This window comes from Raphanus sativus, chromosome 8 (genome assembly GCF_000801105.2).
Source record: "Raphanus sativus cultivar WK10039 chromosome 8, ASM80110v3, whole genome shotgun sequence".
Taxonomy (NCBI): domain Eukaryota; kingdom Viridiplantae; phylum Streptophyta; class Magnoliopsida; order Brassicales; family Brassicaceae; genus Raphanus; species Raphanus sativus.
The window spans coordinates 4,630,441-4,656,058 of NC_079518.1; the positions used below are offsets into that span (position 1 = coordinate 4,630,441).

The window sequence follows — 25,618 nt, forward strand, 5'->3', positions numbered from 1 at the left end:
TATGTAAGCTTATATCACCAAAATACAATTGTCATTTCATATTTTCGTTTACAACTTCAGTTTTGTCAGTCTCGTTTTCTACTATTATTTTAATTTTTTTGGACTATCTTCAATCTATGAAAATATATAATAGATTTTCACGCATGTCTAAGTAAACTATTAAATTCAGATTTTACAAATATAATATACTTTAAAGTATCAGAATATATTATATACTTTTACATACATAACATATACAATAGATTTCACGCATGTCAAGTAAGCTTAGCTTCTAAAAAAAGAAACAATCATCTAATAATCAAAATAGAGGCTCCAAACATGTAATGCACGTGTATAGAAATGATATTTATTATATTGTCATTAGAGTTATGTCCAAACCATGGATATAGAGAGATGTAAAGATTTGTGTGACTGTTTTGTGTTATTCTGTCTTGTCTAATAAATCTTTCGGGAAGTCAAGGAATTAGTGTTTGCTGTATAAGGAATTAAGACAATACAGACTTCACTTCAATACATTTGTCCAAGTCGGAAATTAAGTTATCAACTACTGTATTATACCCCCAACGTGTTTTGAGGTCTATTTAGGGCCATCCCAGTTGGGCCCTAGTTCGGAGATTGGCTTTAGTTGTAAACTTGTGAACCATGCAATGCGGAATACTGTGATATTTATTTTTCAAGCGTGAATTATTTATTCAGTTTTGCCATTGTGGTACGAACATAAAAAGGCAAATAAGCAAAACGCATTTGTTCCAAACTCAGAGCGGGAAAATCGGCAAAGTTGGGAAAAATAATCAACGTCACAAAATAGAGAACAAACTAATAACAAACAGGCAATAAAGAGGGTTCAGATGTGTAAGTTAAACTTAACTCCCTGAATAAACGTAACTCAGGTTTACATGTCTCTTGTCAGGGTTGATCCAACTCTTGCCTTCGCAAGAGCAAGGGTGAGCTTCGCTGCTTGATGGTTTCCACTTCTTTATTTAAGAAAGCTACCAGATCCCTCCGTTCGGTTTGATCTTTGTGTTTCTAATCAGGGTTATCTAAATTTGAATAAGTACTTTTTGTTATAACTTTGTGTGTGCATACGTTTGATCATCATTACCCTCTGTATACACCGTGGGCTAGCTACTATATTTTGATTTTGTCTCTGAGTTGTTTGACTCATTACGGATAATAGCATGTGCATGTGGTGGATGAACAAATTAATTTTTGTGTGCTATGATTGAAGATATAAGAAGTGATAAACAAGAAAAAAACAAAAGGAAAACGGAAAAGAATGTTGTTGGATTTATTGGTTTTATTGTAATCATTCTGAAAGGAAGAGCCCAACACGAATATTAAACAAGAAGATGAATAAAATGATGGATGTATAATTGTAATGGAAGGCATATTCCTCTCTTCTCGGTTTTCTTGTATATCAATCATTAGTTATAGTTTTATAAAATATATAAAAAGAAAATTTGGGAGAGAACAAAGGAACATGATTCCAGCGATTTTAAGCAACTTCCCACTATCATAAATCCTATACCTAATCTCCATCTTCCTCATTTCCAAATCTGGTAAGGTTTCTTCTTTTAATTATGACTCATTACAGAATCAATCGATATACGATTATTATTTACTTTTGTAGATATCACCATTCCAATTGCTTTGCATAATCTACTTGTGTTCCATGCATAACTAATTCATCCCATTTTTTTTCATAATTTTCCAAAACTTATAATGATTAGATGTATATATTACATAACAAATACAATACCAATCTCATAAAACACACGCATCAAAGTCAATAATGAATTAAAAAAAGATGAAATGAAATCATGGAAGTCGGTTATAGACGACAGACTAAACAACTAAATATCTCAAAAGCCAAAAGATATTAGTAACTTACTACTACACCCTAAGCAAATTTGTTTTCGCTTCTTCAAACTCACCTATCGAATAAACCAACTTTTGAGGTCGGCAACGGGAGATGGATAAAGAGCAATCACCTTCAGCGTCACATTCATCACGACCTACACTGTGTAATAGGACAAGCTTGTAAGAAGCTGATATTGTTAATAAAATTAGATATTTTACCTTACATAGTAAATTAACTAACAATCATAAAAAAAATATTTGCTAATTAAATTTCAAAGTAGTGATGAGTTTGTTGTCGAACATATTAGTAACAAAAACGTGATCTTCACCACATTTTGTTTTGCCAACCTAACCAGGCATGGTATCAATTCTAAAGAATAATTTAAAGGTGGAATGAATGAGATTATGTTATGTTTAATTCTGATGTCAACGTTCTGATGTTATTGCTAGGTAAACTCAGCAACCATACTTTCCACACCGACCAATCGTTTAGCCACTCACATTAGCAGCGTTGATTATTCAATCTCAATCATGCATTGTGCCAACAAGTTTGGTCCTTATCTCCTCCGGCGAATCTTCAAAAACAATTGATATTGATTTCCGTAAAAATCTAAAAGACCACGCAACACAACTGTCAGAGAATCATAGATCTCTCTTTCTTCCAAACGCAAAACATCAAACAAATTAAAAAAAAAATTCTAGAATAGTCCACGTTGTTATAGCATCATCATCTTTCTCGCGTTCAATATTAGCCTAGCAAAAATCATTAAGCCATTAAAAATGACAGAAACTCCTTAATTAATTAATTAACTAACTAACCCCAAAGCGAGGAAAATGATTTGTACTAATCGGTGGCTTCCAAGTATTATTGAGAACGACGCCGCTTAACTCGACTCATCTGTTCACATCAACAACGATTTATTTCAGAAAATATCAAAAAATAAATTAAATTAATATATTCCCTTCTTTACTTTTCTTACAAAAGAAGAAGAAACAGAGTACTTTTTGTCTGCCGGCGCAAACATCAGTTATCAAAGCACCCTGTTCTGTTCCAGCCAACAGTACACAGAATAAAAAGTTTCGAATTTTTGTTAAATTTTAGTGGAGAAAGAAGAAGAAGGATGGAGTACGAGAATGGGAAGAAGAGGAAAGTTCGGAACAGACAGCAGCAGCAGCAACAAACGAAACCAGAGTTCTTCTCTCTAAGGTACCTAACCATATGCCTCTGCTGTTTCTTCGTCTTGCTCTTCTTCTTATCCACCAACCGAATCTCAGTCCGTTCCGCTTCTCTGAGACCGTCTCTCCGTGTCCCCGCTCTCTCCGTATCTTCGATGGAGCGTTCGTTTCACGGTAGGTTAATCCCTCCGTTGAGAGTCGAAGACAGAGTCCAATTCTCAGACCATCTCCTCCTCATTCTCTCGAGTAGAATCGAGAAAGGTGTTAATAAAGAAGACCTAGTTTGTGTTTATCACGGAGGAAGAGAAGAAGAAGAGACTTCGATGTTGCCATCGATTTCTAGCGACGAACTCGACGAGTTCAGATCGATTGTTCGGTGCCCTAACGCTCCTTTGAACTACTCTTCCTCTGTTGATGTCCAATTCCGTGGAGACTTGGTGAAGAAGGTTGTTGACGAGAAGGTTCATGATTGGTCAAAGGTTGTTTACGAGGCGGTGGTTGATGAAGACGGCGACACGGTGGTTGTGTTTGTCAAAGGGTTGACTCGAAGACCTCACAAGGAGTCAGATCCTTCTAACTACAAATGCCGATTCGAGACAACAAGTCTTGAAGTGTTCGTCACGCAAGCTCTCGCTGCGGCGCAAGAAGTTGTTAGGTGTGTTTTGCCGGAGAGTCTGAAGCTAATTAATCAAGAGACGTTTCGTGTGAGCGTGATCCGCGTCGACCCTAGAGGAGGAGGAAGATCTACCACGCCTGCTTTACCATCCGTTGCGAGAGTCTACGGTTCAGAGAAGAAGAGTGGCGTGATGAAGGTGAAGCATGAGCTTTGTGTTTGCACCATGCTATGGAACCAAGCTCATTTCTTGCGTGAATGGATATTATATCACTCGTGGCTCGGCGTCGAGCGTTGGTTTATCTACGACAACAACAGCGACGACGACGTAGAAGAAGAGATCAGATTGCTTAACTCGGAGAATTACAACGTGAGCAGACACGTTTGGCCGTGGATCAAGACGCAGGAAGCTGGTTTCTCTCACTGTGCGGTTAGAGCGAAAGATGAGTGCAACTGGGTCGGGTTCTTCGACGTGGACGAGTTCTACTACTTCCCTACGCATCGCTCTCAGGGTTTACCTAGCAAAAACGCTTTAAGCTCGCTTGTTTCTAACTACACTTCGTGGGGTTTGGTTGGTGAGATTAGAACAGAATGTCATAACTACGGTCCGTCCGGTTTAACCTCGGTTCCATCGCAAGGCGTGACGGTGGGTTACACTTGTAGACAAGCGAACACGGAGAGACATAAGTCTATTATCAGACCGGAGCTGCTAACTAGCTCGTTGCTCAACGAGGTACATCATTTTCAGATGAGGGAAGGTGTGGGGCATGTGAGTTTGGTGGAGAGTGTTGCGGTGGTGAACCACTACAAGTACCAAGTGTGGGAGACTTTTAAAGCGAAGTTTGAGAGGAGAGTGGCGACTTATGTTGTGGACTGGCGAGAGAATCAGAACCAAGGGTCTAAAGACCGAGCTCCGGGGCTAGGGACAGAGGCGGTTGAGCCGGTGGATTGGAGGAGAAGGTTCTGTGAAGTGTGGGATACTGGTTTGAAGGATTTGGTTTTGTCGAGTTTTGCTGATCAAGTGACTGGCTATTTGCCTTGGCAGAGACAACAACAAGACTGACTTTATATTCTTTAGTGTACATTTGACTGAGTATACATGCCAACTCTACGTTAATATTTGCTTATTTGTTATTTAATTGGTTCTTTTTGTTGGGAGAATTGAAATGGTTACTATAATGTTGTCTTTTTACCACATCTGTAAATCTTGGTAACACTGCAAAGTTAAGTTGTTTTTTTTTTGTGGGGTGGGGGTTCTTACTTGAATTAATATTTATTTAGTTAATGTCTTCTCAATCCTTGTTTCTCCTATTCTTGTTAGTAAGAAAGTTGTGTGTGTTTGATCAGTCACTTAAACATAAATCAACTTAATGTCACTTACACAAAAATTCACAATCACGTTCAATTCTTAAAGAATGCTCAGGAAATCATGGGAAACAAGAGTCTCCTCTTTTTGTTTTTTTTTTATATTGATTGTAAAAGCAAAGTTAAAGAAGCAAACAAGCTTGAGAATAGTTTTGCAAGGAGGAAAACCAAAAAAAAACGTAGAAAGAAAAACACAGAACCCAAGCACACCATGTCTTCAAATATGAACAACACATTTTTTTTTGTCTTTTTGTTTTGTTTTTTTATGTATAAACGGTTTGGGTGAATATCATGTAACAGTAGAACCACCTTGTGAGCTAGCTTCACCTTCTTTTGAAGGGCTGAAAAAGTTGGCAAGTTTCTGAGAAACGGTTTGCATCGTCTCCGTTACACAGTACCTTTCTTCGGCTTCTAAATCATCATCCCCCTCGTAAACCAGATGGATCCCATGCATCTTCAGCTGAACGTCTTGTTTGATTTGCATTTTCTGTTTGATCACTTGTATGGTGTACCCGTCTTTCAACATCGAAACCATTGGGAAGTGATGCGAGTACCGGCAGATGTGGAGTTGATCATCACTTGTTATCGGCACTCCAGAGAGGTTCAACGTGTGGTTGACTATAACTTTATCAAGTTCGAGAATTTGGGCTTGGATCCCCAACACATCAGGCACATGGAAGTCATCTTTGCTTTCTTGGTTAACGGTCACAACAACAGCAATGATTACGCCTCTCAGCTCTCTGTTCGGTTGAGCTGAATACCTGACAGGTCCTTGCCTGAACCAGTCTGGGATTTTGTTCCCAGGCACGCTCAAATTCCTCAGATTTTTCAAAAAGACCTGCAATGAAAAGAGATTCACAAGACTGCAAGAAAAATTTCAAACTAGTTGAGATTCTGAGGAGTTTGTGGGAATCATCACCTTGGAGAGTCTTTTCTTTGAGAAGCAATCGGAGTTACATCCGCTCATGTATAACCGTTTCAGAGCCTTCAGGTTCTCTAGTCCTGGAATATCTTTCACTTTCTTACAGTTTGTGAGGTTGAGTTCTTGCAACATGGTCAGCTCCGAAAGGTTGGATACAATCACCAACGAAAAGCAGTCAGCCAGGTTAAGCTTCTCCAGGTTAACCGGAAGAGGAGGAAGACAGGTGAGCTCTCGGCAGTCATACAATATAAGTTCTTTGAGATTTGTTAACCCCTCGAGGCTAGAAGGAAGACTGTGAAAACAATTATTCCCAAGGTTGAGTATCTTCACACGAGAAAGCTTCTCAAAAACATCCGGGATTTTACCAGTGATTCCCCAACTACGAGCATCCACTTCCTCAAGGGACTCGAGATTTGAGAAAGAGTTTGGTATTACAAAACCCGGCTCTGCACTTGTACCTTTAGTATCACTTCTAAAGAGAGGTTTCTTCATCATTTTCAATGTCATTAACTTGGATAAGTTTCCAAAACTCTCTGGCAACTCCACCACCAAAGTTTCCTCCATGTACAGATGGTAAAGAGACTTCAAGTCTCCAAATGAGTTAGGAAGCCTCTTGAGCTTCTGACACTTGTTCATCTGGAGTAGTACTAGGTTCTCAAGCTTTCCAGATTCTTCAGGAAGTTCTTCGATGTCAGAGCCTGTGAGGTATAAAAATTTGAGTGTGTCCATACCTCCTATTGATTTAGGCAGAAACTTGAGGGATTTGCAGTTCCTCAGTTCAAGTTTCTGAATAAACCGCAGGTCACAAGTCTCTTCTGGTAGAGTAACAACTGGAGTGTGATCCAACTCAAGTTGGAGAAGTTTATTTAATCCACCGATTGAAGTTGGAATCTGTTTCAGCGATTTGCATCCTCCTGCTGAAAGTTCAGTCAAACATTGTAGTGATCCAAGGTTTACAGGCAGCTCCTCCACTCCACTTCCGTTGATGAAAAACTCCTCCAATGATTTGAGCTCGTTGATAGTGTCGGGAATCTTAGTAAGGGATGTGCAGTGCATCAGATGTAGCTTCTTGAGATTTAACAGACCTCCAATAGAGTTTGGAAGGATTTTCAATGCAGTATCACTAACATCTAGCTCCTTTAGTGATGTCAATGTTCCCACTCCTTTAGGTAGCTCTTGAATAGAACTGCAGCCGAATAGACTAAGCTTTTCAAGACTTTTAAGGGCACCAATAGATTTTGGTAGGATCTTTATCGCGGTTCCATCAAGAAGAAGCTCTTTCAAGCGTGTCATGGCACCGATGTCTTCTGGTAACACACTCAGGTTTGAACAGCCAGAGAGGAAGAGTTTTTCAAGATGCTTCAGTCCAGAAACATTCACAAGAAACTCAGTAAGATTTGTACAGTAACTGAAGTCCAGGTGAAGCAGTTTACTTAGATTACCAACTGATCTAGGAACCTTCACCAGAAGCTTGCATCCCTCGAAAACAAGCTTCTCTAAGGCTTTATGGTTTGACAAATCAGGAATGGCTTCTAAGCTGTGGCAACCGCGCAGATTTACAACCTTCAAGTTCTCATCTTCCTGCAAATTAGCAGAGAGGTATTAGTAGCAGTGACACTTTATAACTCAAAACCATGGTAGAGGAAACGAGAAAGCTTTACCTTTTTGAACCATGAAGTCTGGACTCTTCTTATTCCACTCTCTGAAAGATCAAGAACAGCAAGTTTCCCAGCAAGTAAAACCGGTGGGACATCTTTTAATGGGCAATCTCTCCATTGTATCCACTTGAGCTCAGATGGGAGGAGTTTAAGATCTCCTTCAAGCTCCACGTGATTAATCTGAAGAAGTCTCAACTCCTTCATCGGTGCAAAAGGCTCTACAGGAATTGTGATTTCAGAAGTTTTAGGCTTTTCCTCTTCTGGAAATCTTATGAACTTGTTCTTCACGTAGCTAACCGCAGAGCTGATGCCTGGATTGGTTTGTGGATTGCTCGGCGCTATTTCGACTGCAGTTGTATGCCTCACAAACTTCTTTTTGAAGTCTAATACGATTCCTCGGATGGATGTTGTTCCCTGTCATACCATTATCATGCGATTAGAAGCCAAACTACAACTGATATAATTGCTGTGGATTAGAAAAAGTACCTTCATATAGTTTAAAACATTCATGATGTCACCACGATCCCATAGCCTACTTCGCATTTCAGGATCCTCACGGTTTTCATTAAGGACCATCTGCATTCCCATGTCTCTGATCTGATCATGCATCCAAAGAGTATTGTCTTTGTCTGACAATACTTTAACAAGAGACTTCTGTCTTAGCACACCGAGAGCAGCCTCAGCGTTATACCCACAACCTTTCAGTACGTCCATGACTTCCTCTTTGGCCATCTCCATTTTAAGAAATAGACACGCAATGTCGAGGAAGACTGTCTTCGCTTCATCGTTTAAAGCTTCAAAACTCAGCGCCAGAACAGCCTGAAGATCGCCTGGTTGGATATTTTTCAGCTTCTCTAGTTCAGTTACCCATTCATCTTCCTTCTTGTCACGCAAATGCGAACCAAACACTTCAACAGCAAGCGGCAACTTCCCCGTAATCTTGACAATATTCTTTGATATCTCCATAAGACTCTCTGTTGGTTCTTGTTTTCCTAGTGAATGATAACTAAACAGATTCAAGGCCTGCACCTCAGTCAAGCAGTTAACCTCATACTTTCCGCTCACAGAGAGCTTACGCAGAACCTCTTCATCTCTGGTGGTGATGATGATAAGACTCCCTTCACCATACCAACTTCTTTCACCAACCAAGGCATCAACCTGGTCTACGTTATCAACATCATCTAAAACCGCAAGAATCTTCTTCTCGTGAACTCTCCCTCTTATCTTGTCCCGGCCACTGTTAACATCTTCTATCTCAGGCACCGTACCGAAAAGTGACTTGATGAAAGTCTTCTGTAGATCGATTAAGCCATTTTGGTCTGATGATTTGTCTCTAACGTTAGAGATGAAAACTCGATGGTCCTCAAAGTTCTCCAGGATCAGGTTATAGAAGCGTTTAGCAAGTGTAGTCTTCCCAATACCACCCATACCGTAAAGTCCAAGGATCTGAACATCGTCACCAGTGGATTTAACGTCCACAAGTTTCATCATATCCTCCACACGTGCTTCCAGCCCAACCGTGTATTCTCCAACTTTCTCTGGTGTATTGCTCACTTGAGCTAAAACCTTCTTCACCACAAGCTTTATCGTGTCATTGTCATCCTCAACAGAGTCTTTTCTGCAAAAATAAAAAAAAAATAAAAAAATAAACATAAAAACTCAAAAGTGACCGTTATTAGGCTTTCTTAGTTAAAAATTAAGAAACTGTTCTGTTCTTATATGCTAAGAACTCCACTCTAAAAACTCTGCAATAAACATGCCTTGGAGATATAAAGTCCTACCTATAGACATATCCAGCTAGGTTTCCAACTAACTCCATAGCGTCTCTCCATCGTTGTACCTCTTCCACGCTGAATATTTTCTCGTGTTCTTTAAAATCGTTTTCGAAAGGATCCTTCTGTTTGCGCACGTGAGAGGGATCGACCTTGTAAAATATCGGCAAAATGGGACGATCCAGAGATGATCCGAGATCGCAGAGCATTGCTAGTTCATCTAGGCACAATCGAGAGTCCGCGTAGTGGCGGGTGAAGACGACGACGGAGGCTGCTGAGTCCTCCATGGCTTCAGCGAGTCTTTTGTTGATCTCAGTGCCTTCGTTGTCGCGGAAGACACGGACCTCCTTTCTTAGCGCGTTGCATAGACGCTCTGAGAAGTCATCTTCTTCTTCGGATCGGAAGCTGAGGAAGACGTCGTGCTTGTACCTGTGCGGCTTCGAAAGAACCGGAGCCTCCATCTCCGACCTTTAGCTACTGCTGCTCTCAGATTTTCAAGTCAAACTGTGTGGCTCTTTGGAATCTCGTTGATCCATCAGATCTGAATCGACGATTGTGAAAAGAGAGTCTGATGATCAGTTTCCTACTTTTGGCTACCACGATCGAGAGAGAATCTACAGATATTTGGATTTGATCGTTGCTTGATTGACTTACAAGATGAAGACGACAAAAAAGCTCCTTTTCATGATTTTTTTGGGAAGACACGACGACAAATTGCCTTTTTGGATATTTTTTTAATTAAATAAATAAAGAAATAAATTAATGCCCACTTTCTATTTTCTGATCATGCCAAAATAAAGTCATCGCATTGACTTTTAGCTACGGGACAATTACTGAAACGTCACGCACTTTCCCATTTGAACTCCGGAAACTATAGTTAAATCTTTCAAATAATATTTAACTTTTTTTTACACTCAACTATGTAATTTTGGACTATAGTATTCCGTATACAGACTAATAATTGTATGAACAAAGCAACATGTTCTAGCTCTTCTACTTTAGCATTTGGTCTATAATGCTTTAGGCATCTCCCAGATATGCCTTTAAACCTTCAAATTTCGAGATTTTTGTTTTAACAACTAGTTTTCAAAATTTAAGGATCTAAGTAATACACGCTAATCACTATTCAAAACTTTAAAACAACATTTACTTTATAAATATATTTCAATTAAATACTCAGATATATAAACTATATTAATATGTTAAATTTAAATCACAATTGTTAATATAAAATAATGTTATGTAAAATATAAATATTATGTATACGTAATTTAACGATTTCGTAAATTTTTTTTATACCAAATCAGTTAAAACAAAACTGAACTGAAAAAAAAAAGTTGTTTGGATATAATAATACCATACAAATCAAAAGCATGCTATTTTTAAAAAATCGCAATATATAGATATTTTTCAGTATTAAAATTTAAATATTGTATCAAAATCACATAATCTATCAGTATTAAAATTTAATTGTTGTATCAAAATAATTAGTTAAATAATAATACTTTAAATAGGTATATTATAATTAATAACAGTAAATTTCAAAATCCTTTAATAGTTAATAGAGATATGTAAAATAATAACACTAAATTTTGGTAAAATATTTAACATAAATTATTGAATAATAGTGGATTACAAAATCAAAAGGGGTGTAATAATCTCTTATTTATATCAAATTTTGAAGATAACTAATGATGCAATCGAAGGACAAATAAAATGGGTCCGTTAATACCCGGTTTGCTGGACGATGTAACAGAGCTGTGCCTCACGCGAATCCCGCGCTCTGAGTTTCGGTCCATTTCGCAGGTGTGCTCGCAATGGAGGAGATCCCTCATGTGCAAGCATTACGCGGCCGTTCTAAAGATGTCCGGATCGGTGGAGGAGGAGTTCATGTGTGTTCTATTGGATAACATGTACTGGGAAGTTTACGACGGATTATATAACAAACTGGGACAGATCCCTCCCGTCCCTGGGCCTTTCAAGTGCGGTTATGGCCTCATGGTGTTAGATAGCAGAAAGATTGTGTTCGTTGGTGGAAAATATAAGGTCCGACAATCGAATGAGGTCCGAGGATTGAAGGTTCGACGACGGTTTGAAGTCCGAGATTCTGCGTTCACTAACGCTGCTTCGTCCAATGTTTACGAGTTCAATCCTGCTACTAACAGGTCTGAATCTATCTGATCAATTTGTTTGTGACGTAGGGCAGGGGCGGAGTCAGTTTAGTGGTAGTTGGATCAACTGATCCACATAATTTTAAAGTTTATGTGTTTTTTTATTAAAATTATTTTTTTGACCCCACTAAAATATATGAAACTAGGGTAAACCCGCCCGCCCGGGCGGATGTGATAATTAAAAAAGTATTTTTTAGTTTAAAATATTTTTCTTTGTAGTGTGTATTTTAATTTTATGTTTCATGAAATTTGTTAAACTGATTTGATATCAATAAACTTAGATTTTAAATATATAAATATATATATATATATATATATTTATATATTTAAAATCTAAGTTTATTGATATCAAATCAGTTTAACAAAATTATTTGGAATGATAATTTAAAGTTCAATACATAAATCAGGAATTAATTTGAAGTTTAACACATAAATTGGAAATTGTTTTTTTATCTTATACATTTTTTCTGAATTTATTTGTTACTTCTTCTCTATACATTCTCTTTTAATTCTATTGATTCAGATAATATTCAAAGTGAACCGGTGTAAAACTTGTTTTATAAAGATTAGCTTAGATAGTATAACAATATACTATTTATTGTTGCTATTTTTAAAATACATATTTTTAAAAAATTTCTAAATAAGCTATATCATGCAAACTGGTTAGATTTTAACAAATATTATTGCTAGTTCTTAGAGTATAATTGTTATTTATTTTTATTTAACTGATTTTTAAAGAAGATTTTTGTACATTGGTTTTATTCAATATATATAATTAATTTATTATTCATTTTACAAATTTTTACCATATCTTTATTATCAAACACTTTTTATTAGGTAATCTTGATTTATTTTAATATTCTCCTCATCTGATAAACCTCTGTTGCATGTTATAATTGTTTACGGCTCTAACATAGTCATACAATTTGTACTTTGTAGTCATCCAATTGAACCAATACCATAATTATTTTTTCAACTCTATGCCTGGTTCGTTTCTACTATAGGCAACATGTCAATACATCTTTCTGATTTGTATCATAATAATTTACTTGAGGATTAATTGTATAATTTCTCATGCCATCTACTGTAACTTCCACCACCAATGGCTGCCATCAAAAGTGCAGACAGAGCTGTAGAAACAAATATGTTCTCCTTGCCTTCATCCTCTGCATCTGATATTGTAGACATGTTTGCCTCATCAAAATGGACCTCAATACCCAAAGCCTTCTTAAGCTTTGCTAAGAACCGTTTTGTAGCTTAGAACTCTCAATATCACAGCTCCTCCACTGTCTTCGTATCTTTCAGACAGATCAACCCCATAATACCACGGTAACACCTTTCCCAGAGTCCTAGCAAAACCTGAAGCTCAGGTAGAAGTCACTTCTATGACTGAAGAACACGTGACCAAAGACGCTCAACAACATAGACGCTCAACGATGGTCCATAGGTGCGGAACCAAAGGGTCATGGACTCATGGCCAACCATTCTCCATATGCTCAGGGGTTGGAAAGACCCTATGTTGAAGAATATCACGTTCTTCTTACTCGAAGATCCAAAGAAAATTAGCATCAATCTCTGCATTTGGGATGGCACCGCTTGTCTCAGGGAAGCGTCTGAAAGCTTTTCCTTATGAGTGTCATGTTTATTTTGGCAAGGCCATTGTCTTCAGCTCCAAGTACATTACCTGCGTTAAGAGGAACAATTTTCTGGAACCTAAAATGAAGACAAAAAAAGAAGCACATACATAAAATAGAAGCACTGACTTGACCAATAAGAGGAAGATACTTGCAAGAGTGAGCTACTGAACAGCATTTGGTGTAATCTTAAACAATGGAGACATATTTTATGAATTTCATCAGAGGAACCTGAAACAGAACATAAACATATACCATCATTCACTCCACACATAACAAAAATTTCAATCTATTATCTAAACTTGGTAGTACTAAGATTTGCCGAACAATCCTCAACAGATGAATAATCTAAAAGTCAAAGAGCTCATATATATGAAATTACGAACCAACGCCACAACAATCATCAATAAACAAAGTAGGGTTTGTAGAATGCATACCTTAAGCCGAGACAACAGATCACTGCAGCTATTGTAGTATTTCCTCACAAAGGAACCTAATTAGTGATTATTTGATTGAGTTACTCACAAAGGAACCTAATTAGTGATTATTTGATTGAGTTACTCACAAAGGAACCTAACTTGAGTTCCTTGATTGGTGGTTTTGCAGTTTTCGTAGCGGTTGTTGTTGATCTCTGTATTTCATATCAATCGGTATCAACAAACAGATTAAAAGATTAATCTCTAAGATGTTTTACTAAGATCTGGATACAAAAGTTCCATAAATATGAGTTACAACGCCGGCTTTAGATTTTGATACGAAGATGATACGAAGATGATACGAAAATGAACAAATTTGAATGAAGATCGACTAAGAGGTTCCAAAGGTAGATTTCACACAACGTAAAGTACTCTATTAATGCCGATGGTTCTGAATGGAGATGGATTCAGCTCACAAATAACCCAGAGAGGAGGAAGCCAGATCGAGGAAGACTTCATCGTGGAAGAGGGAATTAATGGGATAGTTTACGTGGGTTGAATCCATATGATAGAATACATTTTTTGATATGTAATTCAATAAAATAATACAAAATATTTGAATGCAAAGGAGGTTCATTTTACATTACAATTAAAAAATAAAATGCTTCGTTTTTTGTTTAGACCAATATCATCAAAGTGATGCTTAATAATCAAGCACAAAAAAAAATTACTTTGCTTATATTATTTGGCAGAATATTTTTACAAAGACACATTTAAATATTATATAAAATATATACTAATTGTATTTCACATATGGACCAGTAATAAAAACTCGCACACAAATTCATTATTAGTACCTTATGTGATATTTGAAAGCCTGAAATACATAGGTTTTAGTAAAAAGTAATAGTTGGATTTTTAATGTTTGCCTTAACTATTTAATAATTATAGAAATAATTCATGTTTATATATATTTCAAATTTGGTTTATGTATATTTTATTATGTTTAGAAATTTGTAAGTTTGATTCAAAATCTACTTTTGTAAAATTCAAGTCACATGACGTTCAATTAAATTATGTTTTTACTATGAGAATCTTTTTTGATGTTTTAAAGTAAACTCATTGCATGAGAAACTGTTGCACTATAATTTGTACACAAACCAACACACAACTAAATCAAACCAAACCACCTAAAATCGAAATATACTTAACTTCCTTGTATGACTTTTTTTATCAGGGTTGAACCCATAATCTGTAGCTACCTATTTTTTTCTATAGCGACACATTCTATTGCTTTTGGAATGTGCTTATCTTTCTCCATATAAGGTCTAACCGAAGCATCTTCCAAGACTAACACACCTTGGCTAAATTCACAGTAATCTCTGATATTGTGTAGTTTCAGAAACCACTTAATAGACCATTCCGAAAGCTCCATCGTTTACAAAAATATCAAGCTTCTCAGTGCTAAAGAGCATCCCAAATCTGTCATTGGAACAATTTCATGAACTGGTTCCTTTTTAGCAAAGCTTCTGATGCACAAAAATAAATCTAAGGAAGTCCTTTTATTTTACCTCTACAATAAGCAAAACACAGCCGGAAAAGTTCTCATAAACAATCGCAAGAACTGGTGCATTCTTCAGGATCTCAACTGAAACAGAATAACTCTTGACCCGGTGCAAACCTTGCAGATATCTGCATTATTGATAATCAAAAAACAGCTGTAGATTACATTGCCATGGTGCTTATCATTAATTTTCTTTGGTAATGAAAACTTTGATAGTATCTTTTACAAAAAAATGTAGAATATTAAGAAACATAAGTAAAGTAGCTTCATTCTCTAGGCACATTGCTATATTCGTTCTATTTCTTTACAAAAGTAGAACACAAGCTACAGAACAAAAAAAATCTTGGATTGAAGAAACCAAGGGATCACACCTTTGAACATGTTTTCACAGCATCATAGACGTCATAAGAGCCTGCTGTTACCTCCTCTGCTAGACACAATCTGAGAAAAATAGTCAGCAATCAGTAATGAAAATGTTAAGCAACCAAGTAAGCTATAATATCAATTGTGTTGTAGAGTGAAAAAGAGAAGGAAAAATTACAAACAAAAAGATTTTAAAAAAACCAGTTGCAATAACTATAAATAAACACAGAGTCACACACATTCCAATATCACAATTAAACCAATCAAACAGATTATCACTCGTTGTTAAGTCCAATTTTGGGTTTGAAACTAAAGTTGTGAGGTACATCTAGCTAGAACTCTATCTAAATGTGCTCTAGCCTCGTCAAATCTCCTCAACTTAACCAAACAAAGAATCATTGAATTCAAAACCGACGAATCAGGGACAATACTGTTTCCGCGTACACGTTGGTTGTAGAAAGTTTCAGCCGATCCAGGATGGCCCATCTCAGTGAGCTTCCTTGCCGCAGCAGCAAAATTCAAGTTCTATGTCATTGTTGATATTCTTGGAAGCTTTACCTCCAAGATGAAACGACACCAAGGCTTCTCGATCCAGGGAATCACCATAAGACTCATCGCGATTCGTCTTGAATAGCTCTCCCGATAAGTTCCGTTGATTAGGAAAGAAGATGAAACGTCGGGATTGAAGATTCACAAAGCGATTCAACATCTCAAAACTCCATATCTATATCAGAATTTCTATGAAGAAACCTTCATACTGAACAAAAGTATTATGATGATTGAGGGTGAGAGGTGATGATTGATGAATTTCGGCGAGGCTTACCTCCTTATTTATAGGATAAGTTTTGTAACCATCAAGGAAGGTGAAGATGCTATTGAATGCGATTTAATAAAGGTGATGGTTTAATGGAGTGAATGAAAACGTAAACGATGGAGATTGAATGAAAGCGTACACCTATTCTGGTAAGACGCGGTGGCCTGTACTTGGATCGACACTACGGTGGTGTCGTCTTAACGCAGACGGATGAAGCCCAAATATAATAAAAGCCCAAACCAATTATACTTATGTTTTAATTATGTACGCGGACACGTGGCGCAGCTACATGCTTCGAATTTGTGACGTGGCGTCCTATGTGGCGCACCCAGGAGAGAGTAAACTGTCTTTTATATATAAAGATATGACCCCGCAAAGAAAACTAACAAAAGCAAAACACAACTCATTTAAAATATTAATCAACATTTTTGGGCTCGTTTTGGACCAAAATATTAATTTTGGGCTCAATTTTAGGTCAGAATAACCCATTAGCAATCTTCATTAACTATTATTATTAACTATTATTAACTGATGTTTCATTTTTTTCTCATCTTGCTTTCATGCTTTATTGTTCACTAAAACTAAAAAAGGTTTTCCAATATACCTTAATCTCTATAGATCATATATTAAAGTACATAAAATAATGTAAATTCACAGATAAATTAAAAACATTTATATTTATATAGTTCAATTTTCATTTTTAAAATTATTAGATAATGCCTCAATTTCTTTTAAAAAAATCGTTTTAACTTTATTATTTATTTTATTAAATTAAATTATAATAAAAGTTGATGATAAAATATCTAATATGAATAAATATAAAATATATTTAAATTCTAATTGTTTTAAAAAAAAGTTTTGACCCCGGTAGAAAAATTATCTGACGTTGGGTTTATATTCTTAGTGGTATTCTTTCTTTGATAAAAAAAACAGGTGGAGAAAACTGGCAGACATGAACGTACGGCGTCACAACTTTGCATATGCTGTAGTCGACGGCCTTTTATATGTGATACGAGGCTACTCTGCAGATGATGTTGGCATTCTCAACGCGGAAGTATACAACCCTAAAACTAATAAATGGAGCCTCATGGATTGTCCACACCGCCCCAACTTTCGTCCTGCCTTCGCATTCTCCTTCAATTCCAAACTCTTCGTTGTAGGTGGGAATACTAAGAGCACATGCATATAATATAGACTCCGAGTTAAACTTTCTTACATAATTTGATAATGATCATCTTTTTTTCAGGCAATGAATCAAGGTTCATTGACATATATGACCACAGAACAAAGATATGGGAAGAGTTAGACTCGGGGCAAACACTGTCGGTGTACTCCTATACTGTGGTTAGGAACAAAGTGTATTTCATGAACATGAACGTGGACATGGCCGAAATGGGAGTGTTTGATCCGGAGAAGAATTCTTGGAGTTTGGTGGATGTGCCTCGGGGTCTTTACAGACTAGGATAATGTAACAATAAGGTTGTTCTGTTTAAACGAATACTTCTTATTAATGCCATAAGTGGTCACCTTGATAAAGAGGACGAGGTCAAGTTGAGAGACCCACCGATTGTTCTATCTGGTTTTGACGCCACCAGCGTTCTCATCAAATTTTGATTTTGCAAAATGTGTGTAACGTTTTGGGGCTGTCAGCTTTGTGTTTAGCCCTCAACTCTGTCGATGTTTCATTTTATGATTTCTCTCCTCTGTTAAACTTTGCATTCAGAACTAATAATCTTCAAAAAGATATAATTATCATAGTGATTTACTACTTACCTTGTCTATGGTTGCTAAACGTCAGAATGTAATATTACCCATCTTTCCTTATATTTTTTACAACCAATCTTAAAATGCTCCGAAATATATAATGGCCGGTCCACAGGAAAAGTCACCCAAACCACAGATCAGGACACTCAAATTAAAATATCACATTTCTGATTTTTTTTCATTAATATTTATTTATTTGTTTGTGACAAAATCCAATACTCTTAGAGATCAGTGCAACTAATGTTTATTTATTTGTTTAGTTGTTTCTTATTATCTGTGTAACATGTTTATTAATAAAAATTATATAAACAAAACTATTTTTTATAAATATTATTTTTATTATTAAATAAATATAAATTATGTTCACATATAAATTTTAATAAAATGATATAAAATATAAGTAAAAGTTAATAAAATATAAGTAAAAATTATATAAAATTTAGGTAAAATGTTATGATTGATTATGGTGAAAATATTAACAAATACTGCTATACAATTAATTTTATAAGATTTTTAATAACTATTAACGTAGTTGAATTAGTTAAAAAATTAATATGCTACTATATTATATATATGATTATTAGGAAAAACATAAAATATATTGTTAAAAATTTGCTTAAGAAATCTAAACACGTTATACCGGAATTGACCACATCCCTAGTGGAAATCAGAGATTACTATAACTTATTATCTTTTTCTTTCTTTGTACCGGATAATCAATAATTTCGATGTCTTCACTGTTCATATCTCATGATCTTAACGCATCCTAGTCTTGGTTGGAGAAAACTTGATCTTCTTATTCCCCCTTGAATCAAACTTTCTATGTTTTAATTCATACCAATAGAGTCAACTTCTTACATGCCCCTAATGTTTCTTCACTGTGTGGTTTCAATTTTAGTCTGAGGCTGAAGATGGGCTCACGCCCAAAGTGATTTAGACATACAAGTATACAATTACGAAGTTAATTTTTAATTAAGAAATTATTAGTAAAAAATAGATTTCGAATGGTAAAAGCGGTTCAAGCAGTGTGGATCAAGCGGATCAAGCAGGAGAAGTGCAGATCAAACAGATTAAGCAGAAAAAGTGTAGATCAAGCGGATCAAACAGAACATGCAGAAAAAATGCGGAACAATCAGAACAAACAGTAGTTATTATAGTTCTAAATGAAAAAGTCCAAATAAAGTAGATTAAATGTTTAAAAGATTATAATAAAATATATCAAAGTATATAATATATAAATATAGTACATAAATAACAAAAATTATTGCACTAAACCCATAAAGTCACAATTTTAAAATAAATATTTCAATTATATTACTATATATTTTCATAATACATATCATAATTAAATATATAAATGAAATATACATCTCTTTTCATAAGTATACATATTTAAATTATATTACTATATATTTGCGTGATACAAAATACGCATCTCTTATATTAGTATACATATTTAAATTATATTACTATAGATATACATAATATATTAAAATATGTATTATATTAAAATGATTATTTTAAAAAGTAAAAATTATATGACAAAATATAATAAGTAAAGAATGATAATTTTGTATTGTTAAAGTTGTAAATAAAATAAAGTAAAAATATTATATTCATAAGATTAGATAAATATATTTTAAAGTTATGTGTTGTAACAAAGTTATTTATTGACCAAACAAAAAAAAAGCAGATCAACACCACCAAATGTTAGCGGATGAGATCTGCATGCAGATCTCCTGCTTTTTTCACAAAAAGACAAAAAATATTGAACTGCATGTAAATCTCCCGCTTGAACTGCTTTTACAAACAGAAAATGGTGAATGGTGAATGCAGTGCGAGAGAACTACATGTGGCGGGAAAACCGCACTTATCCCGCTGCTCCGTTCGGCCCCTTAACATTAAATTTTACATTAAGATAAATTTGGGGTTGGTGCTTGTGGAAAGAAATATACGAAAACTGTCATAAAATCTGGATTTGGTTAGTTTGACCAGAAAGATCCAAATTATTGGAAAATTATTTGGTTAAGAACCTGACTGGTTTAACCGCAGCGGTTGCGTTTGCGGTTGCGGGAGTTTACAGGTGCGGGTGGTTGCGGTTTCAAGCGTTTTCTAGAGATTTGTACGACTGGTACAGCGGTTAGTAATTGTTGCATTTGCGGGACTTTTATAACTGGTAAACTATCAAACGCAACATCTGTTAAATAATAAATTAACAATATTTGCATTTTATATAATTATAAAAATATTAAAAATTATAAAAATATAATAAATATAAAATTTATATTTATAAAATCATATTATTAAATTTTAAAACTTTATAGAAAATATTTTGGTTTGAAATTTTTATAATATAAATTAAAATATAATATGTATACATTTTACAATTTCTCATTTCAATTTAAAAATTTTATTGGATGTTTTTAGTATTATCTTTATTGATTTTGATTTTAAAGAAAAAAAAAATTATTCTCCCGCAACCGCCCGCAACCGCAAACGCTAGCTGGAACCAGCTTTTGATTTTAAGAGGTTCGGAGCGGTTTGAAGCGATTTGTAGCGTTTTCTATGATTGTTTCAAAACGCCAACAACCGCTAGAAACCGCAAAAGCTGCGTTTACGGGTGGTAGCGGGGAAACCAGTCATGCCCTAAAGAAGGAAAAAAATCTGGCTTGGAAAATTGCTAAAAGGCTTTAATAGCAGTGGAAATTGGCTTTTTTAATTGAAAACAAATGATACACAATTTGAGGATAACATATTTTTTTAATAGATATAATTAATATGAAATTAGATTTGAACTGACCGACTCTTTAAAATCAAACAAATTATAATAATTTATCAATATAAACTTTTAAATATTGTATCAGAATCGTTATAAATAATAATACTTTTAAATAAATATATTATAAATAACAACGATAAATTTCAAAATCTTTTAATAGTTAATAGAGATATGTAAAATATAATAACACTAAATTTCAGTAAAATATTTAACATAAATTATTGAATAATAGTGGATTACAAAATCAAAAGTGATGTAATAATCTCTTATTTAAATCAAATTTTGAAGATAACTAATGATGCAATCGAAGGACAAATAAAATGGGTCCGTTAATACCCGGTTTGCTGGACGAAGTAGCAGAGCTGTGCCTCACACGAATCCCGCGCTCTGAGTTTCGGACCATTTCGCATGTGTGTTCGCGATGGAGGAGACTCATCATGCGCGAGCATTACGCGGCCATTCTAAAGATGTCTGGATCGGTGGAGGAGCAGTTCATGTGTGTTCTAATGGATAACATGTACTGGGAAGTCTTTGACGGCTCTGGTAACACAATGGGACAGATCCCTCCCATCCCTGGGCCTTTGAAGTGCGGTTACGGCCTCATGGTGCTTGATGGCAGAAAGATCGTGTTGGTTGGTGGAAAATACAAGGCCCGACGATCGAAGGTCCGAGGATTGAAGGTCCGACGAGCGTTTGAGGTCCGAGAACCTGCGTTCGCTAACGCTGTTTCGGCCAATGTTCATGAGTTCAATCCAGCTACTAACAGGTCTGAATCTATTTGATAAATTTGTTTATTATTCTTAGTGATTTTCTTTCTTCGATAAAAACAGGTGGAGAAAACTAGCCGACATGAACATACCGCGTCACAACTTTGCATGTGCTGAAGTGGAAGGTCTTTTGTATGTGATCCGAGGCTACTCTGCAGATGATGTTAGCATTCTCAACGCGGAAGTATACAACCCTAAAACTAACAAATGGAGCCTCATGGATTGTCCACACCGCCCCAACTTCTGTCCTGCCTTCGCATTCTCCTTCAATTCCAAACTCTTCGTTGTAGGTGGGATTAATAAAAGTACATTATAGATTCCAAGTCAAACTTTCTTACATAATTTGATGATGATCATCTTTTTTTTTTCAGGCAATAAATCAAGGTTCATTGACATATATGACCCCAGAAAGAAGACATGGGAAGAGTTAGACTCGGGGCAAACACTGGATGTGTACTCCTACACTGTTGTTAGCAACAAAGTGTATTTCCTGAACAGGTACAGGTCCGGAGTGGGAGTCTTTGATCCAGAGAAGAATTCTTGGAGCTCGGTGGATGTGCCTAAGACTTTTTCCAGGTCCAGCCTAGGGCAATTGAACAATAAGGTTATCCTTTATTCACGGGGAATTGGATATGGCCTTGATAAAGAGGACAAGGCCAAGTGGAGAGCCACACCGATTACAATATCTGGTTTTGAGGCCATCAGCGTTGTTATCAACTTTTGATTTTGCAAAATGTGTGTAACGTTTTGGGGTTGTCATCAGCTTTGTGTTTCGTCCTCCTCAACTCTGTCGATGATGCATTTAAGAGTTATCTTCATTTTTTTTTGCATTCAAAACTGTTAACCAACCTTAAAGATAGCTCCAAAATATACATAGTAGTCAACTTTAACTGTTGGACCAAAAAGTTAAAATGGCAGCCTGTAGATGAAACAGAGTAGAGCTAAAAAGGATTCAAACTCCTCATCTTGATCAGGAAGTTGAAACACCATCGACATTTCTGTCAACTTTTCAAGAGCCATTCATTGCATTATATATATATATATATATAGATACATTATGGAGTGATCTATATATACAAAGATCTAAAAACAGTCAGCTCTATTAACTTCCATCTGCTTCATGTTAAAAGAAAAAAACAATGTTAAAGTCATCTCATGTTGCAGCACTGTGGCTTCCCGAGTCTCCGCAGCTTATCCCACATGCAAATCATCTGCCTTGGCGACTGGTAATGAGCAGTGAAGTAGTCTTCTATGCATCCGAACTGGCAGAACCTGAGGCTGTGAACAACAGCCACCGTTCTAGTCTCGTTGAACTTCTCCACCCACATTCCCATGCTCACATCTTCCATCTTGAATAACTGCAATAACACAACATGTACCAAATAACCATTATAAACAGATGCTAAATGAATCTAACAAATGCGTACTAAAGGTTTGACTTACTCTTAGTCTCTGCTGCTCAAAATCGTCGACGATGAACTTAGCTATATCATATGACAAGATGTAACCGGGACCGTTTGCATAAGGAGGATAATACTCTTCTGGCCATTCCTCGTATGTCACAGCCCATTTCCCGTTGCGCAGTGGCTTGTGGTAGAAGTTAATGTTTCCAATATAAAGGCTATCTCCTCCCTTAACCTTCTCTGCTTGTTGGATAACAGCATCCACTCGCACAAACGTATCATCGTCACATTTCATAATATACTTTGCCGCCACTGTGCTAACCCCGTATTCGCAGATGGCAACCGTCTTGAGCACAACTAGGTCATAGTGATCCATGTACGGTACTATGACGATATCACCAAAGTACTCTGCTTCTTTCTTTAGATCCACATTGACTTCTTTTCTTGCGTGCTGCAAAAGATGAATTAACATAAGCAAATGACTACGTTTAGGTGATTGATGACTTTTGTGCTTTTACCAATGCCACAAAGAACCGGGCGACAACTTTGGATGATCTGACTAGCTTTTGCTGCATCCATGACTTCCTCACAGCCATCCTCTCTGCAAAATGGTTACCAGCAGAGAGAATCCCTATGAAGAGCTCTACAGGCTTCTCAGGTAACGCAGGAGCTTTCCACATGCCTTGCATCTCAAGATGCTTTTGCGGCGCGAAACTAGGGTTCGTGGAGGGTAAAGATGAAGCATATATCGAATGCACATCAATGTTCCCCTTCACTGCTAATCCAGTAGCATCCTCTAGGACAAACCCCTGAAGAGCAAAAAAAAAAACCATTAAAACTGGTCAATGATAAACCAATGAACTATCTGTGTTGTGTTACTCACGGTTCTGTAAGGGAAAGATGTGATATGTCTTCCGTTAACGCTGATGTGGTAACCTTCCATCCCAGCTCTAAGTGTAAGAACAAAGAGCTTCCCTTCTTCAAAAGGGTATGGCCAATCATGTGTTATCTCCTTCCTCTGGCCCATAAGCCTGTTCAACCACCATGTCTTCCTTGACTCATCATCATCATCATCATCCCTCTTCCACCTCTCACATCTCACCTCTCCATCAACTTCAACAAAAAAAAAACCATAAAAACCAAATCAGACTCCTTCCACATCAAAACTATTATTAAAAAAAAAAAAGAAGTCAAAGTCAAGGAAAAGTCAATACCAGAATCATCCATAGACTCACGACCATCGCAACGTAAAGCAGGGCCCCACTGCATCCGATAACAAGTGTTCTGCTCGATCACAGCCCTCCCGCTCCAATCACCTCTAATCCTCGGGTTGAAATGGAGGATCCGAGGCGGGTCTTCCCCCTCCGCCGCCTTCAACCCCTGCAGCTCCATCATGAACTGCGTCACCATAACCGTCTTACCGCTAAATTTCCCGCCTTTCTCCGCGTGCGCCCAGTGCGGCGTCGCCACGACGGTTACGTGGGACCCAAGCATTAACCCGCAAGGCAAAACCATGATCCTGCTCCGGTTAACGAACTTGGGTCCGGTAACCGAAACCGTATCAGGACATTTCTGAGGGGTTTCGTCCGGTTTGGTGATTAAACCGGAATCGAGCCCGGTCCACATTTTTTTTCCGGTTGAGATCGCGTGCTTCGCCGTTTTGTGGAAGACGGAGAACTCATCGGAGAAGAAGGTCTCGTTGGAGAAGATTTCGGAGACGGTTTTAAAGTCTCGGACTTTATGCTCCGGTGAGCGAAGCTGGACGTGACCCACCCGGTTAATTCGACCCGGATGCGTGAAAGGTCGATGCGGGTCGCCTTCTTCTGCGATAATAGCTCGGTTTGCTTCTCTACCGACGACCCTCGGCAATGCGTCGGACCCGACGTCAGACCCGGACCGGGACCCGGTTCGGAAGATGAAAGGGAATTGGAAGCTGATGCAGAGGAAGTAGAAGAGGAGGAGAGCTGATAGGAAGTGAACAAGGCCGAATCGGGTCTGTGAGGCGGAGTTTTCGAGTTTGGACTTCTTCATTTCTCAATCCGAACCCCTAAGGAACAGATTTGGATGAAGAAGAAGTTGAGGGTAATGAACAAAAAAGGTCTTGGTAATCAAGAGCTCACAAGTTTTGGTAAAGCCATTAATGCACATATATTCGAAAAGGTGAAAACTTTTCAAACTTTAAAGCAAAATGAAGAAGGTGGACAAAAGCTTTGAACAGGAAAACAACAATAATTCTGTGTTTTGTTTTTTTGGGAGGTCAGTAACTGGCGTATGAAGATGATGGTAAGGTAGTTAGTGTTTTGAAACTACGTCGTTTTTAACGAGTTCACACACTGGGAAAGGGGAAGACAAAATAGTACAGTTGTATATTTTTTTCCAAACCAATCGTAATATTTTTAGCGTTTGGGTGTTTTATTTGTGAGTGTATGCAATAATAAAGTTACTTCCTTTTATAAAGATTTTGATATTTCTGTGAAAGTTATGCTTGTTTCTAATCAATTATGAACGGTAAAAAAAAGACTAACGTAACCGGTGATATCATCATTGCATGAAACTCCAAAAACAAATTAACCGCTA

General features: G+C 36.7%; 4 protein-coding genes, 1 long non-coding RNA gene and 1 pseudogene across 8 annotated transcripts; 3 read left to right on the forward strand and 3 right to left on the reverse strand.

Moving 5' to 3' along the window:
- The first annotated feature begins 2,828 nt into the window (after positions 1-2,828).
- On the forward strand, positions 2,829-4,890 carry LOC130498591 (glycosyltransferase family 92 protein At1g27200-like). Its single transcript, XM_056992067.1, has one exon. It carries the CDS (start codon positions 2,982-2,984, stop codon positions 4,710-4,712), a length of 1,731 nt encoding a protein of 576 aa, XP_056848047.1. The 5' UTR covers positions 2,829-2,981; the 3' UTR covers positions 4,713-4,890.
- Positions 4,891-5,076: 186 nt separating this feature from the next.
- On the reverse strand, positions 5,077-10,061 carry LOC108819497 (disease resistance protein RPV1). 2 transcript variants are annotated; one of them, XM_018592544.2, is made up of 5 exons: positions 9,376-10,061; positions 8,081-9,212; positions 7,598-8,008; positions 5,934-7,517; positions 5,077-5,852 (listed from the first exon to the last, which is right to left on the reverse strand). In XM_018592544.2, exons 1-5 carry the CDS (start codon positions 9,825-9,827, stop codon positions 5,304-5,306), a joined length of 4,128 nt encoding a protein of 1,375 aa, XP_018448046.1. In that variant the 5' UTR covers positions 9,828-10,061; the 3' UTR covers positions 5,077-5,303. The 2 variants fall into 2 exon arrangements, with proteins under 2 accessions (XP_018448046.1, XP_056847504.1); XM_056991524.1 differs by having other exon boundaries at positions 8,081-9,207; positions 9,376-9,496.
- A 1,021-nt stretch (positions 10,062-11,082) lies between these two features.
- LOC108819751 (putative F-box/kelch-repeat protein At1g27420) lies at positions 11,083-17,942 on the forward strand (annotated as a pseudogene).
- On the reverse strand, positions 14,590-16,582 carry LOC108821451 (uncharacterized). 3 transcript variants are annotated; one of them, XR_008937709.1, is made up of 5 exons: positions 16,338-16,582; positions 15,959-16,238; positions 15,523-15,592; positions 15,159-15,279; positions 14,591-15,069 (listed from the first exon to the last, which is right to left on the reverse strand). It is a non-coding gene; the product is annotated as an uncharacterized LOC108821451 (long non-coding RNA). The 3 variants fall into 3 exon arrangements; XR_008937710.1 differs by having other exon boundaries at positions 14,590-15,069; positions 15,946-16,582; XR_001944547.2 differs by having other exon boundaries at positions 15,959-16,582.
- A 3,249-nt stretch (positions 17,943-21,191) lies between the features above and the next one.
- LOC108819752 (putative F-box/kelch-repeat protein At1g27420) lies at positions 21,192-22,362 on the forward strand. Its single transcript, XM_018592793.1, has 3 exons — positions 21,192-21,637; positions 21,702-21,928; positions 22,010-22,362. Exons 1-3 carry the CDS (start codon positions 21,192-21,194, stop codon positions 22,360-22,362), a joined length of 1,026 nt encoding a protein of 341 aa, XP_018448295.1.
- Positions 22,363-22,508: 146 nt separating this feature from the next.
- On the reverse strand, positions 22,509-25,335 carry LOC130498324 (hydroxyproline O-galactosyltransferase GALT4-like). The gene is made up of 5 exons (XM_056991584.1): positions 24,256-25,335; positions 23,925-24,154; positions 23,560-23,850; positions 23,082-23,492; positions 22,509-22,996 (listed from the first exon to the last, which is right to left on the reverse strand). The coding sequence occupies exons 1-5, from the start codon at positions 25,070-25,072 to the stop codon at positions 22,787-22,789; spliced, it is 1,959 nt and encodes a 652-aa protein (XP_056847564.1). The 5' UTR covers positions 25,073-25,335; the 3' UTR covers positions 22,509-22,786.
- Positions 25,336-25,618: the final 283 nt, after the last annotated feature.

What these genes read in the sequence shown, in the direction of transcription:
- LOC108819497 (XM_018592544.2), bottom strand. Translation starts at nt 9,827, where the DNA reads ATGGAGGCTCCGGTTCTTTCGAAGCCGCACAGGTACAAGCACGACGTC. An exon ending in CTAGCTGGATATGTCTATAG is followed by an intron (nt 9,213 to 9,375) that starts GTAGGACTTTAT and finishes TTATTTTTGCAG; the next exon opens with AAAAGACTCTGTTGAGGATG. An exon ending in ATGTTTTAAACTATATGAAG is followed by an intron (nt 8,009 to 8,080) that starts GTACTTTTTCTA and finishes ATGGTATGACAG; the next exon opens with GGAACAACATCCATCCGAGG.
- LOC130498324 (XM_056991584.1), bottom strand. Translation starts at nt 25,072, where the DNA reads ATGAAGAAGTCCAAACTCGAAAACTCCGCCTCACAGACCCGATTCGGC. An exon ending in TGAGTCTATGGATGATTCTG is followed by an intron (nt 24,155 to 24,255) that starts GTATTGACTTTT and finishes TTTTTGTTGAAG; the next exon opens with TTGATGGAGAGGTGAGATGT. An exon ending in CCCGGTTCTTTGTGGCATTG is followed by an intron (nt 23,493 to 23,559) that starts GTAAAAGCACAA and finishes CATCTTTTGCAG; the next exon opens with CACGCAAGAAAAGAAGTCAA.
- LOC108819752 (XM_018592793.1), top strand. Translation starts at nt 21,192, where the DNA reads ATGGGTCCGTTAATACCCGGTTTGCTGGACGAAGTAGCAGAGCTGTGC. An exon ending in TTCAATCCAGCTACTAACAG is followed by an intron (nt 21,638 to 21,701) that starts GTCTGAATCTAT and finishes CGATAAAAACAG; the next exon opens with GTGGAGAAAACTAGCCGACA. An exon ending in TTCCAAACTCTTCGTTGTAG is followed by an intron (nt 21,929 to 22,009) that starts GTGGGATTAATA and finishes TTTTTTTTTCAG; the next exon opens with GCAATAAATCAAGGTTCATT.
- LOC130498591 (XM_056992067.1), top strand. Translation starts at nt 2,982, where the DNA reads ATGGAGTACGAGAATGGGAAGAAGAGGAAAGTTCGGAACAGACAGCAG.